The sequence below is a fragment of the Dendropsophus ebraccatus genome, chromosome 1, assembly GCF_027789765.1.
Source record: "Dendropsophus ebraccatus isolate aDenEbr1 chromosome 1, aDenEbr1.pat, whole genome shotgun sequence".
Classification (NCBI taxonomy): Eukaryota; Metazoa; Chordata; class Amphibia; order Anura; family Hylidae; genus Dendropsophus; species Dendropsophus ebraccatus.
The window spans coordinates 48,824,609-48,839,152 of NC_091454.1; the positions used below are offsets into that span (position 1 = coordinate 48,824,609).

General features: G+C 42.4%; 1 protein-coding gene across 1 annotated transcript in view; it reads right to left on the reverse strand.

Annotated features, from left to right (window-relative positions):
- Positions 1-14,544, reverse strand: part of DOCK2 (dedicator of cytokinesis 2) — a 478,101-nt gene that overhangs the window by 417,257 nt on the left and 46,300 nt on the right. The window contains exons 4-5 of the mRNA XM_069970478.1: positions 13,380-13,435; positions 8,616-8,712 (exon numbers count right to left, since the gene is read on the reverse strand). Coding sequence (XP_069826579.1) covers positions 8,616-8,712; positions 13,380-13,435 — 153 coding nt within the window. The remainder of the gene's footprint in view (positions 1-8,615; positions 8,713-13,379; positions 13,436-14,544) is intronic.

The following is a 14,544-nucleotide window of genomic DNA, read 5'->3' on the forward strand; positions in this document are numbered from 1 at the left end:
TTGGTACTGCACAGTTGCAGGACCCCACTCTCAAAAATGCGAGAGAGCAGGTCACTGTTATGAATGGGGTACCTCAGGAACCAGAAGCTGAGAAAAAGTTTCCACATTTTTCTATGACTAATGATCTCTACTATAGAGTCACTAAAATTAATGATGAGGTTGTGGAACAGCTTCTGGTGCCTAAGTCGTACCGGAGTCAGGTACTCGACATGGCCCATAATCATGTCCTTGGGGGCCACTTGGGGACGGATAAAACGCAGGAGAGAGTCCTCCAGAGGTTTTATTGGCCTGCGATTTATGCTGATATAAAAAAATACTGTGAGTCGTGCCCCACATGTCAGCTTAGCGCCCCAGTGTCGCATTTCCGCAGTCCGTTGGTTTCGCTCCCCATCATAGAGGTACCTTTTGACCGCATTGCAATGGACTTAGTGGGTCCCATTGTAAAGTCGGCAAGGGGACACCAGTACATTTTGGTGGTCTTAGACTACGCAACCCGCTATCCTGAGGCTGTCCCCTTAAGAAACACTGCATCTAAAACAATTGCGCGTGAATTGTTTTATATGTTTTCCAGGGTGGGGATCCCCAAGGAGATCTTGACCGACCAAGGTACCCCGTTTATGTCAAAGGTGATGAAGGATGTATGCAAACTGTTTAAAATCTCACACCTACGTACCTCTGTATATCATCCCCAGACAGATGGATTAGTGGAGAGGTTTAATAAAACCCTAAAACATATGTTAAAGAAAGTGGTGGAAAAAGATGGTCGGGATTGGGATCACTTACTTCCTTACCTGATGTTTGCTATTAGGGAAGTGTCCCAAGCATCCACAGGGTTCTCTCCCTTCGAGTTGGTCTATGGTCGTCACCCTAGGGGTTTGTTGGATATTGCAAAAGAGACCTGGGAAAGCGAGTCCACCCCATATAAGAGTGTTATTGAGCATGTAGCACAAATGCAGGACCGTATAGCCACTGTAATGCCCCTAGTAAGGGAACACCTCCAGAGGGCGCAAGAGAGCCAAAGCAGAATTTACAATCGTTCTGCGAGAATCAGGACATTTAGCCCAGGTGACCGGGTACTCATTCTTGTTCCCACTGTAGAAAGTAAATTCTTAGCCAAGTGGCAGGGTCCCTATGAAATTGTAGAAAAGATCAGTGAGGTAAACTACAAGGTACACCAACCAGGTAGAAGGAAGCCTTTTCAAGTTTATCACATAAACTTGATCAAGCCCTGGAAAGACAGGGAATCCTTGGTGGCGACAAACTCTGTTAATAATTTGTCACCACCAATCCCTCCGGTCAAGATTGGTGATACTCTATCAGTATCACAGAAGCAGGAGACTAAAGAGTTTTTGCAGAAAAATAAAGACAAGTTTTCTGACCTCCCAGGGCGTACGCATCTCATTCACCATCACATTGAAACTGAGCCTAGAAGCAGGGTAAACCTTAAGCCCTATAGGATACCAGAAGCACGGAGGGAGGCGGTGTCAGCCGAGGTAAAACGTATGCTTGACCTAGGAGTCATTGAGGTGTCCCAGAGCGAATGGTCCAGCCCGATTGTGTTAATCCCAAAGCCCAATGGAACTTGGAGGTTCTGTAATGATTTTAGAAAGTTAAATGAGATCTCCAAGTTTGATGCCTACCCCATGCCCAGGGTAGATGAGTTGATTGAAAGAATGGGTAATGCCAGGTACATAACCACCCTCGATCTCACAAAAGGCTACTGGCAGATCCCCCTCACTCCTGAGGCTAAAGAGAAGACTGCATTCTCCACCCCTGATGGGCTCTTCCAATATGTAGTGATGCCATTCGGGTTACATGGAGCCCCTGCCACTTTTCAGAGGTTGATGGACTTGATTCTGCGACCACATCGTGGTTACTCCGCTGCCTACCTTGATGATGTGGTCATTTTTAGCCCTGATTGGGAAAGTCACCTCTGTAAGGTCCAGGCGGTGTTAGATGCCATAAGCGATGCGGGGTTAACCATCAATGCAGAGAAGTGTGCACTAGCCTTAGAGGAGGCCAAATACTTGGGCTACATTATTGGGAGGGGGTTAATCAAACCACAGCTAAATAAAATCGAGGCAATACAGAATTGGCCTAAACCCCTCACAAAGAAACAGGTCAGAGCTTTCCTGGGTATTACGGGCTATTACCGTAGGTTTGTGCCAAACTTTGCCACAGTTGCAGCCCCGCTAACTGACCTGACAAAGGGAGGTAAGTCAGCAATGGTGACATGGACTCCAGAGGCCGAGAAGGCTTTTCAAAGCCTTAAATCTGCCTTGTGCCAACAACCGGTGCTAGTTACCCCTGACTTTAGGCAAGAGTTTCTGGTCCAGACAGACGCCTCTAATACAGGGTTAGGCGCCGTTCTCTCACAGGTCGTGAATGGCGAGGAGCACCCGGTGATGTACTTAAGCAGAAAACTATCCCCGGCCGAAAAAAACTACGCCATTGTTGAGCGAGAATGTCTGGCAGTGAAATGGGCCCTAGAGTCCCTGAGGTACTACTTGCTAGGCAGAAAATTCAAGTTAGTGACCGACCATGCCCCCCTAACATGGATGAAGCTCAACAAGGAGAAAAATGCGAGGGTGACTAGATGGTTTCTGTCCCTCCAAAACTTTAATTTTACCGTGGAACACAGGCCAGGAAAGTTACAGGCAAATGCTGACGCCCTATCAAGGGTACACTGTCTGTGGGGACAAAATGCTCAGCCCTCCGGTCTGAAAAAGAGGGGGGGGATATGTGGACATGTTACAGGAAAGGTGTTCGAGGGGAGGTACATCTCACCCAGGCTTCTGCACATGGTGAGGTGGTAAATCCGGGAAAGATCTCTTACTCAGCAGTATTATGCTGCTGAGTTGTTCTTTACATTTTCCGGGCCGGATTTACTGGAATGGTGGGTAGGTTGGTAGTGGGACCTGCCATTCCCTTCCCCCCGATCCAGTTCGGTTGTTGCAGTCAGGTGTGCCCTGATTAGCCTGCAACAAGTTAAAAGCTCCACAGAGCTACAGGGGATTGCTCTCAGCCAGGGTGAACAGCCTGCATGCTGTGTTTCCTGGGAGCAAGGACTTCTAACACTGCTGGGGCCTATTCACACCCCGCGATACCGCCTATGGAAGTGTCAGATAGGTGACCTGTGTTAGTAAGTGCCCAGACGGGCAAGACCTTTTTTGTTTGTTCTGTTTTTCAAGCATGGTATTGCTCTATTTACGTTTACTGGTCTGTTTATGCCGCTAATAAACGCCAAGTTGACCTTTTATAACTCAAAGCCTGATGTGAACTGTGTCCACACACACCATCCCCCGGGAAGATCCCTACAATATATATATATCTCAAGGGCTAGACTGGACTAATATCCATAAACAAACAACTTCTGGTGACAAAAAAAAAAAGATTCCAATGTGTAGTTATTTTTTACATAAAGTAAATCAACATTAGAAAGAGAATGGTGGGAAAAGAACATCCAATAATTCAGTAACACGTGGAATTTTTCATATAACCATTTGCAAAACATTAAAGAGGTGTTCCGAAGCTCAAGAAGTGCTGAAAGCTGTAATGCCTTCTCGCTTCCCCTACCACACCTTCTTCGTACTTAGGACTCAGCTTCCAGATAACTGTCAATCAAGCTGATACTGGGGTGGGAGGAGGAGCAATTGGGCAGTCCCACCAGCAGCAGTTCAGAAACTTTGTGATTAACCGCTACAATACCTCACCATATATTGTCCATACGCATTAACATATAAAACTAAACCAAAAACAAATGTATACGTATGTATACGATAAATCAAAGTTAACATTTTATTGCAAAAATAACATACAAATACATACAAATGATAATAAACTGATAGGGGGATAGACAAAACAAACCCTGGGAGGAGGAGATATCTGTACAGCAAATGATAATTGCAAATAATTGTAGCAGTTTATACAGTGACAAGTAAAAGTGCATAGTGCACCTGCATATGCCTAGCTATAGAAGTATATACCAAATAACAATATAGAGAGCTAAACCTATGATGTTAAAATACCTACGACCTCCTGTTAGATTTTACCCAACGCACGTTTCCAGTCACACCGCTTTGTCAAGGGTAGCTTGCTCCTCGTTCCCCGCTCACTGACGGCACTATTACATGCACCAACAGCGAGCGGGTAAGAGCAGGGAGGCTGCGCACAGCTGCGGAGGGCTGCCGGTTATATCGTCCGGACAGCCCATAGAAGATAGCGGCGGTATGCTGCCACCACTCCTATTACATGGAGCGACGGCAGCAGATCGCTGCTATCTAGATCGTTGATGTTTCATCATGTTGAGAGACAATGATCAGCTGACATCGTGCATGTTGGCTGATCTTTGTCTTCTATTACATGAAGCAATATCGGCGCGACAGCCGATATTGGCCGATGATCACTTCATGTGATAGGGCCTAAAGTCTTAGCTTTGGCCACTGCAACAAATTGATATATTCCTTTAGCCCATGGGTCTCCAAACTGCGGCCCTCCAGCTGTTGCAAAACCACAACTCCCATCATGCCTGGACAGCTAAAGCTTTGGATTTTGTTGTCCAGCTATGATGGGAAATGTAGTCTTGCAACAGCTAGAGGGCCGCAGTTTGGAGACCCATGCTTTAGCCATTCAGATGTTCAATATTTGTGGATTATTCATATGGAATTTAGCATCTGAATAGCAACATTGAATTGCCATATTCTCTTTGGAGAGGACGGGCTTTTTCCTACTCACCCTTTCAGAAAAGCCATATATCTTTTGTCACATTTTACTTGCTGGAAGGAACATACTATTTAGGCTATGTTCCCACAGTATATCTTTTCATAAAAGTACGGCCGTTGTTGCAATCGGCAACGATGGACGTACTTTCTACGAAAGGACACGCTACCTTATTTTCTATGGGATACTGGTCGGAGCGTATACACATAGTTTACGCTACGGCCGTGATCTCTTGCGGCGCCATAGAAAACTGACATGTCAGAGCACACTATGGATATGTTCGCACAACGTCAAAAATAGAGAAAAGGTGGCCGATTTTCATATTTAAAAAAACGACAGTTTTTGCCAAGATTTAACTGACTGCAATGTCAATGCATTGAAGTCAATAGGAAGACAGACGTCCAATGCACACAGTGTATTGAATAACTGGCTTTTTTGCCACAGGCGTCAAAATAATGAACATTATCATTTTTTTTCGGACGTCTTTTGCAAACATTGGCCGTTTTCATTAGTTGTACACACGCAGTTTTTTCTTTTTTCAGCATTCTTTCTCCGTTTTTACTATTAAATTCAATGGAGTTTTCAAGTAAGCCGCACCCAAAGGGTGATTAGTAACCCCAAACTAGAATAATGTACAAACACCAGTCATTGCACTAAGGGGAGGCCATGCAGCTAAATGAGGTCCGTTATTTTAGACTCAAAATGACGGACGTAATTTTTAACGGAGCTCAGAAAAACGTTGTGTGAACATAGCCTAAGAAGCAAGCTGCTGCAACGCTTCATAGTGTGCTGTGGGGAGTTCTGATGTGGACGCGCACAGATGCACCCGCATCAGAACTCTGCGGCATGAAAGATCATCCAACCGATACTGCACGGAACGGCCGGTCCAATACTAGGTGGGAACATAGCCCTATAATGCTTTTTAAATATTTAAGCATTAAATAGTCTGGCCTTTCACTGACCTTAAGAAAATTATGGAAGATAGGGTCTAAAAAGGGGCCATACATAAAAAATACCATATACATGTTATGTAATGCCCACAAATATGAAAATACACTATACATACATGACCATTTTCCCTGTAATGTTATCTGAAAGCACAGGTGTGGTGTAAGAGAAGGCGTCAGACAGTCTGTGCCTACAGACTTCAGAGATCTAAATCTAATATCAGTTAAATAAATAGACAAAAGACCACTCAGACTATTCTACCATCTTCATCACTATATCCTCTGATTTGCTGTTTGGTTCCTGGACACCTTTTAAATATTTCATACTGTACAGAATTCAGTGTTCCCGAGGGTTCCAGGAATTTTACTGATTCTCTGTACTGCATACAAATATATAAGTTACAATGAATACAAGCAGAAGCAGCTTAAAAACACTTAAACTTATGAATCTTTATTTATGTTCAGTTTTCATATTGAAACTCGATGACAGAAAAATTAACATCTATTAAAAGTACTATGTATTCTGACAATAGGCTACACTTCTGTGACTGCTAAATATCAGTTTAAATACTGCCTGGCACCTATCAAGACTAAATCTAAATCTCCTTTTAGGGTGATTGGCAAGTAAAGAAAGGTCTTAAGATGAGAAAAGAATAAATATGACACTCAATAGAATTACATTGCAAAGGTAATGGAACTTAATGTATAATATAGATGTGCTGTTTCAGGGTTTGTCTGATCACCTAAAAACAACACTGCAGACAATCACTAGCTATAGTGTGTCACAATAGCAGCCAGTTATTGTCTACAGCAGTGACATGTCCATGAGGACGACCACATCTGGAAAGGACAGGCTACAAAAGGCTCAAAGGCCTTTAATACCACCTGTCAGGCTGTACATGCAGTCAGGGGTGCAGGCTACTTAAAGTGGTTGCCTCAGAAGGCCCCCCTTGCCTACATGTGGGTCAACCTACAGGAAGATTATCTAGTATTGGGACATTGTTTTTGCTGTTTAGGGGACAACTGCCAGTGGGGACTACTTGCAGGAGGTATGTCTAGATGGGGTGGTGGTACAGGGAATACCTACATTGGGGATATTATTTACTTGGGGGGTCAATTACCATAGGGACTATCTACAGGGGGAATACTTACAAGAGGGGATAAGCTTTACTGGAGACTTTACTACTACCAGGCAGATAATAAGTCACCTGTCACTGGATATAAGTAACTGTTTCAAATACAAACCTATATATATAAAAAAAAAAAAAAAAACACGAGATAGATAGATAGATATTTTTATTTATTTGTTTTTCCTTTAAATCTCTGCTTTTCCTACTCACATCTACATCTTAGTATTCATTTGCATAAGGAGGCTGTAAATTACTTAGTATGACTACTCACTGGTGTCAGCACAGAAAAAGCTGAGACTTCAATAAAGACCATAAGTTTAGAGTTGGATTCCCATTTAGTTATTTGTATCTATCAACCTGATGAGACATTTGCATGACAGCTTTTATATACCTTTGTATTAACATTTTAACAATGAGGAAGAACATGAGTTATTACAATCAGGGTTTTTGTTCTGAGCAGCATCACTCTGCATGAGGCATAAAAACAATGAAAAGTGGAATAATGTGCCACGTAGTTTCTGCTGCACAATAAATTCAATGCACTTCTTAATTCTTTTTTTCTTTTTATAGAGCATTTCTTGTTTAATGAAAATGCTTCCATTAGAAACCATCATTTTTCCAGACAGCTCAGCAAAGAGACTGGGAGTCAGCAACATATTTTATGGTTACATAGTAGTTGTGTATCCGAATGACAACAAAACAGATGTACCAGAAGAAGAAGCAACCTGTATATCTGGCAATATACTGTTGGCCGATAAAAATAAAGCATCTTAGGAGTTTGCGGCTATAATTATTGAAAGACAGAACTTGACAGCTGTCCATTAAATGGACGTCATTTTGACGTTGTGTGAACATGGTCTTTAAGTGTCACTGTTGTTATGACTTTCACAGTCTTAATCAACAGGAGGTGTTGAATAAATAAAGTAAGCTTGAAATCTAAATTTTTTTTTAGTTATCATGGAAAACACAAGACTTCCTGTGTTAAGACTCTTTAAAAAAAAAAAAAGAAAGAAAAGAAACTAAACCCACGAAGTCCTATGTTTCCCATGTCATTTGAAGCTCACATAGAAGGCAGTCATATGATTGATGGACACATTGAGCTGTGACTCTGTACTGGCCGGGACTTCATGTGTTTAGTCTCTTGTTTCCAACCAGCACAAGACTGGACCTGCATTTCTGGTAAGTATAACTTTGCCTTAAAGCATGTTAACATATCTGTATGCCAGTTTTAACTAAATTCCGTCCCATGTCCCACACAGGATTTATTTATGGTACACACGTGTTCTTGCAATGCCTCAGCATGCCCCATAGACCAACTGTATACTATAATGTATAAACTGGATTTAGAGAATAAATAGATAAATAAATTCACTATAATCAATCAAGATTTTTTCAATGTATACCTTCAATGGAAGCCTGCGATAAATACAAAAAGTACTAAGAATTAATAGCCAGTCAACATGTAAAGCATATGGTTTGGACCTTTTGAGGTACATACACCAAACTTAGCTCACAAAAATCGTTTTAAGACTGCTTCCACTATGGGACATTTTTGGGAAAAGGTGGCCATCTATTAATAACGATGGCCTAAATAATGGTCATGATAATTATTTGCAGATATCATTATCAATAGATGGCCACCTTTCCCCGCTAAATGACAGCATGATCCTTTGGTGGAAACACAGCCTTAAAGAGGCTAAAAAAATCCTGGAAAAAACATAAAAAACATAAAATGTATGAGGTGAGATAACCACAGGATGTGACTACTTCCATATATATTTTATTTAGTCAGTTCACAATACCAATCAATATTTCTTACCGTGTATAACTGTTTCCAAATGTTTCCCCATTCACGTAAGGTAGTTGTAACTTCACGCACCAAAGGAATCTCAGCAGGAACTATTTTTTCTGTGTTCCTTAAAGACAATAGCATAAAATAAATTACACGAAATTAAATTACACGAAATCAACAAATGTTCTTAAAGGAGAAGTCCGGACAAAACTATTTTTTAATATGTTATTACTTGTGGAAAGTTAGACAAATTTCTAATGTACATTAATTATGGGAAATGCACATATATGGCTATTTCCCTTAATTTAGTAGATCAGGGAGACTTCAGATTCTCTAAAAAACCGTGACGTCACAAATCGGGGGTGTAATTACATTGACTTCTATATATAGTGCGCCCTTGCTGGACACTCCATTGGAATGTGTAAGTAAGTAAGTAAGTTAGTGTATGTAAATGTAATATACAGTGTTTTTGATTGAATACATTTATGGAATACTTTGGGGAGCAAGTGTCCTTGCTCCCCAAAGTATTCCATAAATGTAATCAATCAGAACATCACAGTAAGCCCGCCAAACCGCCGCCGCCTGCAGCGGGGAGTCAGTCATCAGATAGTGTAAAGTTTGCCCGGATCCCGGAAGAAGCAGGAGGGGGGAGCGGAGGGGGATGGTAGCTGCTGCACGGTGATCAGCGGCTCCCCTGCGTGGCAGCATCAGTGGCGGCGGCGATCTCAGCCATATAACCCAGCTACTACCTCCTATCACCTGCTGATGCTATGAGCAGGTGATGAGAGTAGTAGTTGAGTGTAGTCCAGAGCGGGGGCGGGCGTTCGGTGGCGGCGGGCAGCAGCAGTTCGGTGGGCTTACTGTGATGTACTGATTGATTACATTGATGGAATTGATTACATTTATGGAATTACAAAAGTATTACATAAATGTATTTAATCAAAAACACTGTATATTACATTTACATACACATCCATTGTAATTCCAATGAAGTGTCCAGCAGGGGCGCACTATATATAGAAGTCATTGACTTCTATATATAGTGCACCTCTGCTGGACACTCCATTGTACTTACACCCCCGGTTCGTGACATCACTTTTTTTTTGAGAATCTGAAGTCTCCCTGATCTACTAAATTAGGGGAAATACCCTATATATGCATTTCCCATAATTAATGTACATTTGAAATTTGCCTAACTTTCCATAAGTAATAACATATTAAAAAAATAGTTTTGGCCGGAGTTGTCCTTTAATATCTTAGATTAACTCAATTTGTCTCAACTAAGAGAAACATATGAAAAAGTGGACAGCAGCAGGGAACAGGCAGTGTAAGGCTGGGCTCACACTGCATTTTTGCAATCCGTTTTTTTTTTCATTCGGATGAAAAAAACGTTATGCAAAAACGTAGTGTGAACCCAGCCTAAGAGTGGCATTTGCAAAAAAGCGGGGAAGGTCATAGTATATATTTTTGTTAGTGCACACAGTTTCCAGAAAACCCCTTCAACACTTGAGTTTGCTGCAAGAGTTTTAAGAGCTACAAGAAATCCTGCAGGCTCATATCTTTACTACCATCAAATCCACTGATTTTGTTGGAACTTTGTTAGAAAAGGCCTTAAGCTGAATTCACAGATCCTGTAAAATTGTCCGTGGTCGCAGATCCGCAACCACAGATAATTTAAGGAACCATTCAAGTTATTGCAACCATTCACACGATTCAACCATTCATTCCATGCTGCAAACCCCAACCCGATCCGCACCGCGAACAAATAGGACATGTCCTAGTACCACAGCACGGATCCCCCCTTCCCTGCCGCCTGGCAGCAGAGATGACAGGAGCAAATAATGTGTGCTCCTGTCATCGCATCTGACAACCACAACCTACTCCCCCGTGCCGGTCGGCTTACATGTTCACAAGCGTAGTCTGCGCCATTTCCAGTGAGCGTTTGTAGCCGGCTGGCACCAGAGGAGTAGGTGAGTAGCTGTCAGATGTGATGACAGGAGCGCACATTATGCACTCCTGTCATCTCTCCTGGTGGGCCCAGAGGCTGCACTTAGGGGATCCGTGCCGCGATCCTCCTCTGTCATCACAGTGCAGATCGCGGCACGGATCGTATGAACGAGGCCTTATCCTTTAGTTCTCAATGAGATTCTAAATATATGCATGCTTAGGCTAGGTTCACACTGCGTTTTCAGCATCCGTTTAACGGATCCGTTTTTTTTAACGTCCAGAAAAATAGGGTCAGCAACGTTTTTTGGTCCGTTTTGGTCCGTCAAAAAAAACGGATCCGTTTTTTATTATAATGGAAGTCAATGGAAAAACGGATGCACACAAATGAATCCGTTTTTTGCAATCCGTTTTTCATGCGTTTTTTGCAAAAAACTGATGCGTTAAACGGATGCTGAAAACGCAGTGTGAACCTAGCCTTAGCTGATATTCTACAATAAGAAGTGTCAAAGAGACTACCTGAGCTCCTGAAGTGCAGCAAGCTGTAACTCCTAACACCATCTCCCCCTCCCATACCTGACCCTGCTTGGGAATCAAGGGACTCAAGGTGCCAATCAAGAAAGGAGAGGGAGAGAGGAGGTGTTACAGCTTGCAGCTATTCAGGAGCTTGGGAAAGCCTTATTGACTCCTTGTGCCAGAGAATAAAAGAATTTCTCTACATTCTGGAAGCACAGACAGACATATTTAACCCTTTCCCGCACGAGGACGTAACTGTACGTCCTCGCGCGGGTGCGGGCGTTCAGAATGGGGCTCTGTAGCCCGGGACCGCCGGTATTAGCGGGCACGGTCCGATCGCCGTGCCCGCTAATACAGTAATCAGATGCAGCTGTCAAACATGACAGCTGCATCCGATTACCGGCTGCAGCACTTCCTTGGTGTCTAGTGGCGGAGATCGCTCCTCCGGGACGTTGTCCCGGAGGAGCGATCTCCCTGTCTGATGCCGGCCAAGGACTCGTCCAAGATGGCGCCGTCCCCGGCTCGGCACTCGTTTGTATTCGGCTGCAGCAACCGAAAGCAAACGAGTGCCGATCTCATTGATCTTTGCTGTATATCTATACAGCAAAGATCTCAATGAGAGATCAAAGTGTATATACTAGAAGTCCCCTAGGGGGGCTTCTAGTATATGTGTAAAAAAAAAAAAAAGTATTGTTATAAATAAAAAGCCCCCTCCCCTAATAAAAGTCTGAGTCACCCCCCCTTTTCCCAGGTTATAAATAAAAGTAAACAAATAAATAAATAAATAAACATGTTTGCTATCGCCGCGTGCATAATCGCCCGAACTATTAATTAATCACAATTCTGATCTTGCACGGTAAACGGCGTCAGCGAAAAAAAATCCCAAAGTGCAAAATTGCGCATTTTTGGTCGCATCAAATCCAGAAAAAATGTAATAAAAAACGATCAAAAAGTCGTATATGCGCAATCAAGGTATCGATAGAAAGAACACATCATGGCACAAAAAATGACTCCTGACACAGCCCCATAGACCAAAGGATAAAAGCGCTATAAGCCTGGGAATAGAGCGATTTTAAGGAACGTATATTTGTTAACAATGGTTTGAATTTTTTACAGGCCATCAGATACAATATAAGTTATACATGTTATATATCGTTTTAATCGTAACGACGTGAGGAACATGCATAACAAGTCAGTTTTACCCCAGGGCGAATGGCGTAAAAACACATTCCCCCCAAATAAAAGAAATGCGGTTTTTTTTTTCAATTTCACCACACTTTGAATTTTTTTCTGGTTTCGTAGTATACTTTATGCAAAAATTCAGCCTGTCATTGCAAAGTACAATTAGTGACGCAAAAAATTAGGGCTCATGTGGGTTTCTAGGTGTAAAAATGCAAGTGCTATGGCCTTTTAAGCACAAGGAGGAAAAAAACGAAAACGCAAAATTGAAAATTAGCCTGGTCCCGAAGGGGTTAAAGTACCATGTGTCTCCTTGTCCTAACAGCATATAACAGTGTACGCAGTTTGGAAAGTGAATTACAGCTGACAGGTTCCCTTTAAAGGAGAACTCTGGTGAAAATTTTTATTAAAGTATTATATTGGCCCCTAAAAGTTATACAAATCACCAATATACACTTATTACGGGAAATGCACATAAAGTGCTTTTTTCCCTGCACTTACTACTGCATTAAGGCTTCACTTCCTGGATAAAATGGTGATGTCACAACCCGACACCCAGAGCTGTGTGGGCTGTGGCGGCTGGAGAGGATCCTGGCAGGGGGGCACTGAGGGGCACAGGGCACTGGAGGGACACTGAGTATGCCTGTTCCATCATCCTCTCCAGCAGCCACAGCCCGCACAGCTCTGGAAGTCGGGTCGTGACATCACCATGTTATCCAGGAAGTGAAGCCTTGATGCAGTATTAAGTGCAGGGAAAAAAGCACTTTATGTGCATTTCCGGTAGTAAGTGTATATTGGTGATTTGTATACCTTTGGTGGGCGATACAATACTAAATAATAATAATAAAAATTTCTGCCGGACTTCTCCTTTAATGATCAGGATGAAAAAGGCCTTAAAGGGGTTTTGCTTCCAATATAACTTATCAACAAGTGGTTGGACCCCCAGTCATAATACACTTATCCCCTAGCCTGTGGATGTTAATGATTGCACTACAGTCATTATTAGTAAGAGTTAACTTCCTATGAACTTTCTTCTTATGATGTTTATGTAATATAATCACGTGTTTCATAAAAATCTTCTCATAAAAGCAAAAAGCTCAAATTCATTTCCAAAGCAGATCCTGAGACATCACAGAAAAATAAAAAGCATACCTCTTCTTTTGAATTGTAGCGCCCTTGATGTGGATGAAGGATTTAGGAAATATTCCCTGTAGGATATAAGAGCAGCACTGAATCATATATAAGTAGTAGGGGGAGATTACAGCCTATTAGCAGAAGGTGATCATATTTTATGAAGTTTTTACATCAAGGTGCATAGGAGTTATCACATTATATTACCCAACAATGAACATGTCATATTTTAATTTTCTTTTAACCTTAAAGCCTTCTCTTCTGCATGCATAAGACCCAATGACCCTACATCTCACCCAGTTAAAGGAGTTATCCAGTGCTACAAAAACATGGTCACTTTCTTTCAGGGACAACACGACTCTTGTCTCCAGTTCAGGTGCTGTTTGCAATTAAGCTCTATTCACTTCAATGGAACTGAGAAGCAAAAACCTGCCCAAGCTGGAAACAAGCTGGAAGAAAAGTGGAAGAAAGTGGCCATGTCTTTAAGCTGATTCTGACGTATAAAATACAGGATATAAAGCAGTGTAACACATTCACTCACTGTATTACAAGATGAAGGATTGTTCAGCAAATGCCATACTCATTCATACTTAACTATTCATGTCTAAATGCTAATTGGTCCAAAGAAAAACATCTGTGATTGTGTTAGCACAGAAGGATCTATGATGTTCAGTAAAGTGAGTATTGTAAAATGTCTTGTCTTGCATATAGAGCCCTGTCATATCGTAAGATTAAAATTCCATTTATAAGGTGATAAGGTTACTATTATTTCCACCATAGAATTAGGGTCCTGAGGTGGGAGGGGGCAGGGCCATCATAATAAAACTATGTCCCCGCATCCCCCTCCCCCCTAACCTTGTGCTGTGCAGCCCCATGTGGGGAAAAAAATATATACTCACCTCAAACATTGCTCCCCAGCAAAGTCTTCTTCCTTCAGGAGCTCCGGTACCCAGCAGCTGCGGTGGCTCCTGGATCCTCAGTGGAACGTCCAGGAAGTGACGTCAGTCGCCGAAAGGGACGTCAGGGAAGCAGATGTGCCGCGCACAGGAATTTAAAAGTCAGTGGTCCATAAGTGTTCTTGGGGAGAGGGGGGGCACAGCATGGCTCATCAGCTTCCCTGAACACGGCATGTCTGCAGAGTAGCAGTAAAAGCCGCGGGCCATAAAATTGTGTGTTTGGGGGAGTC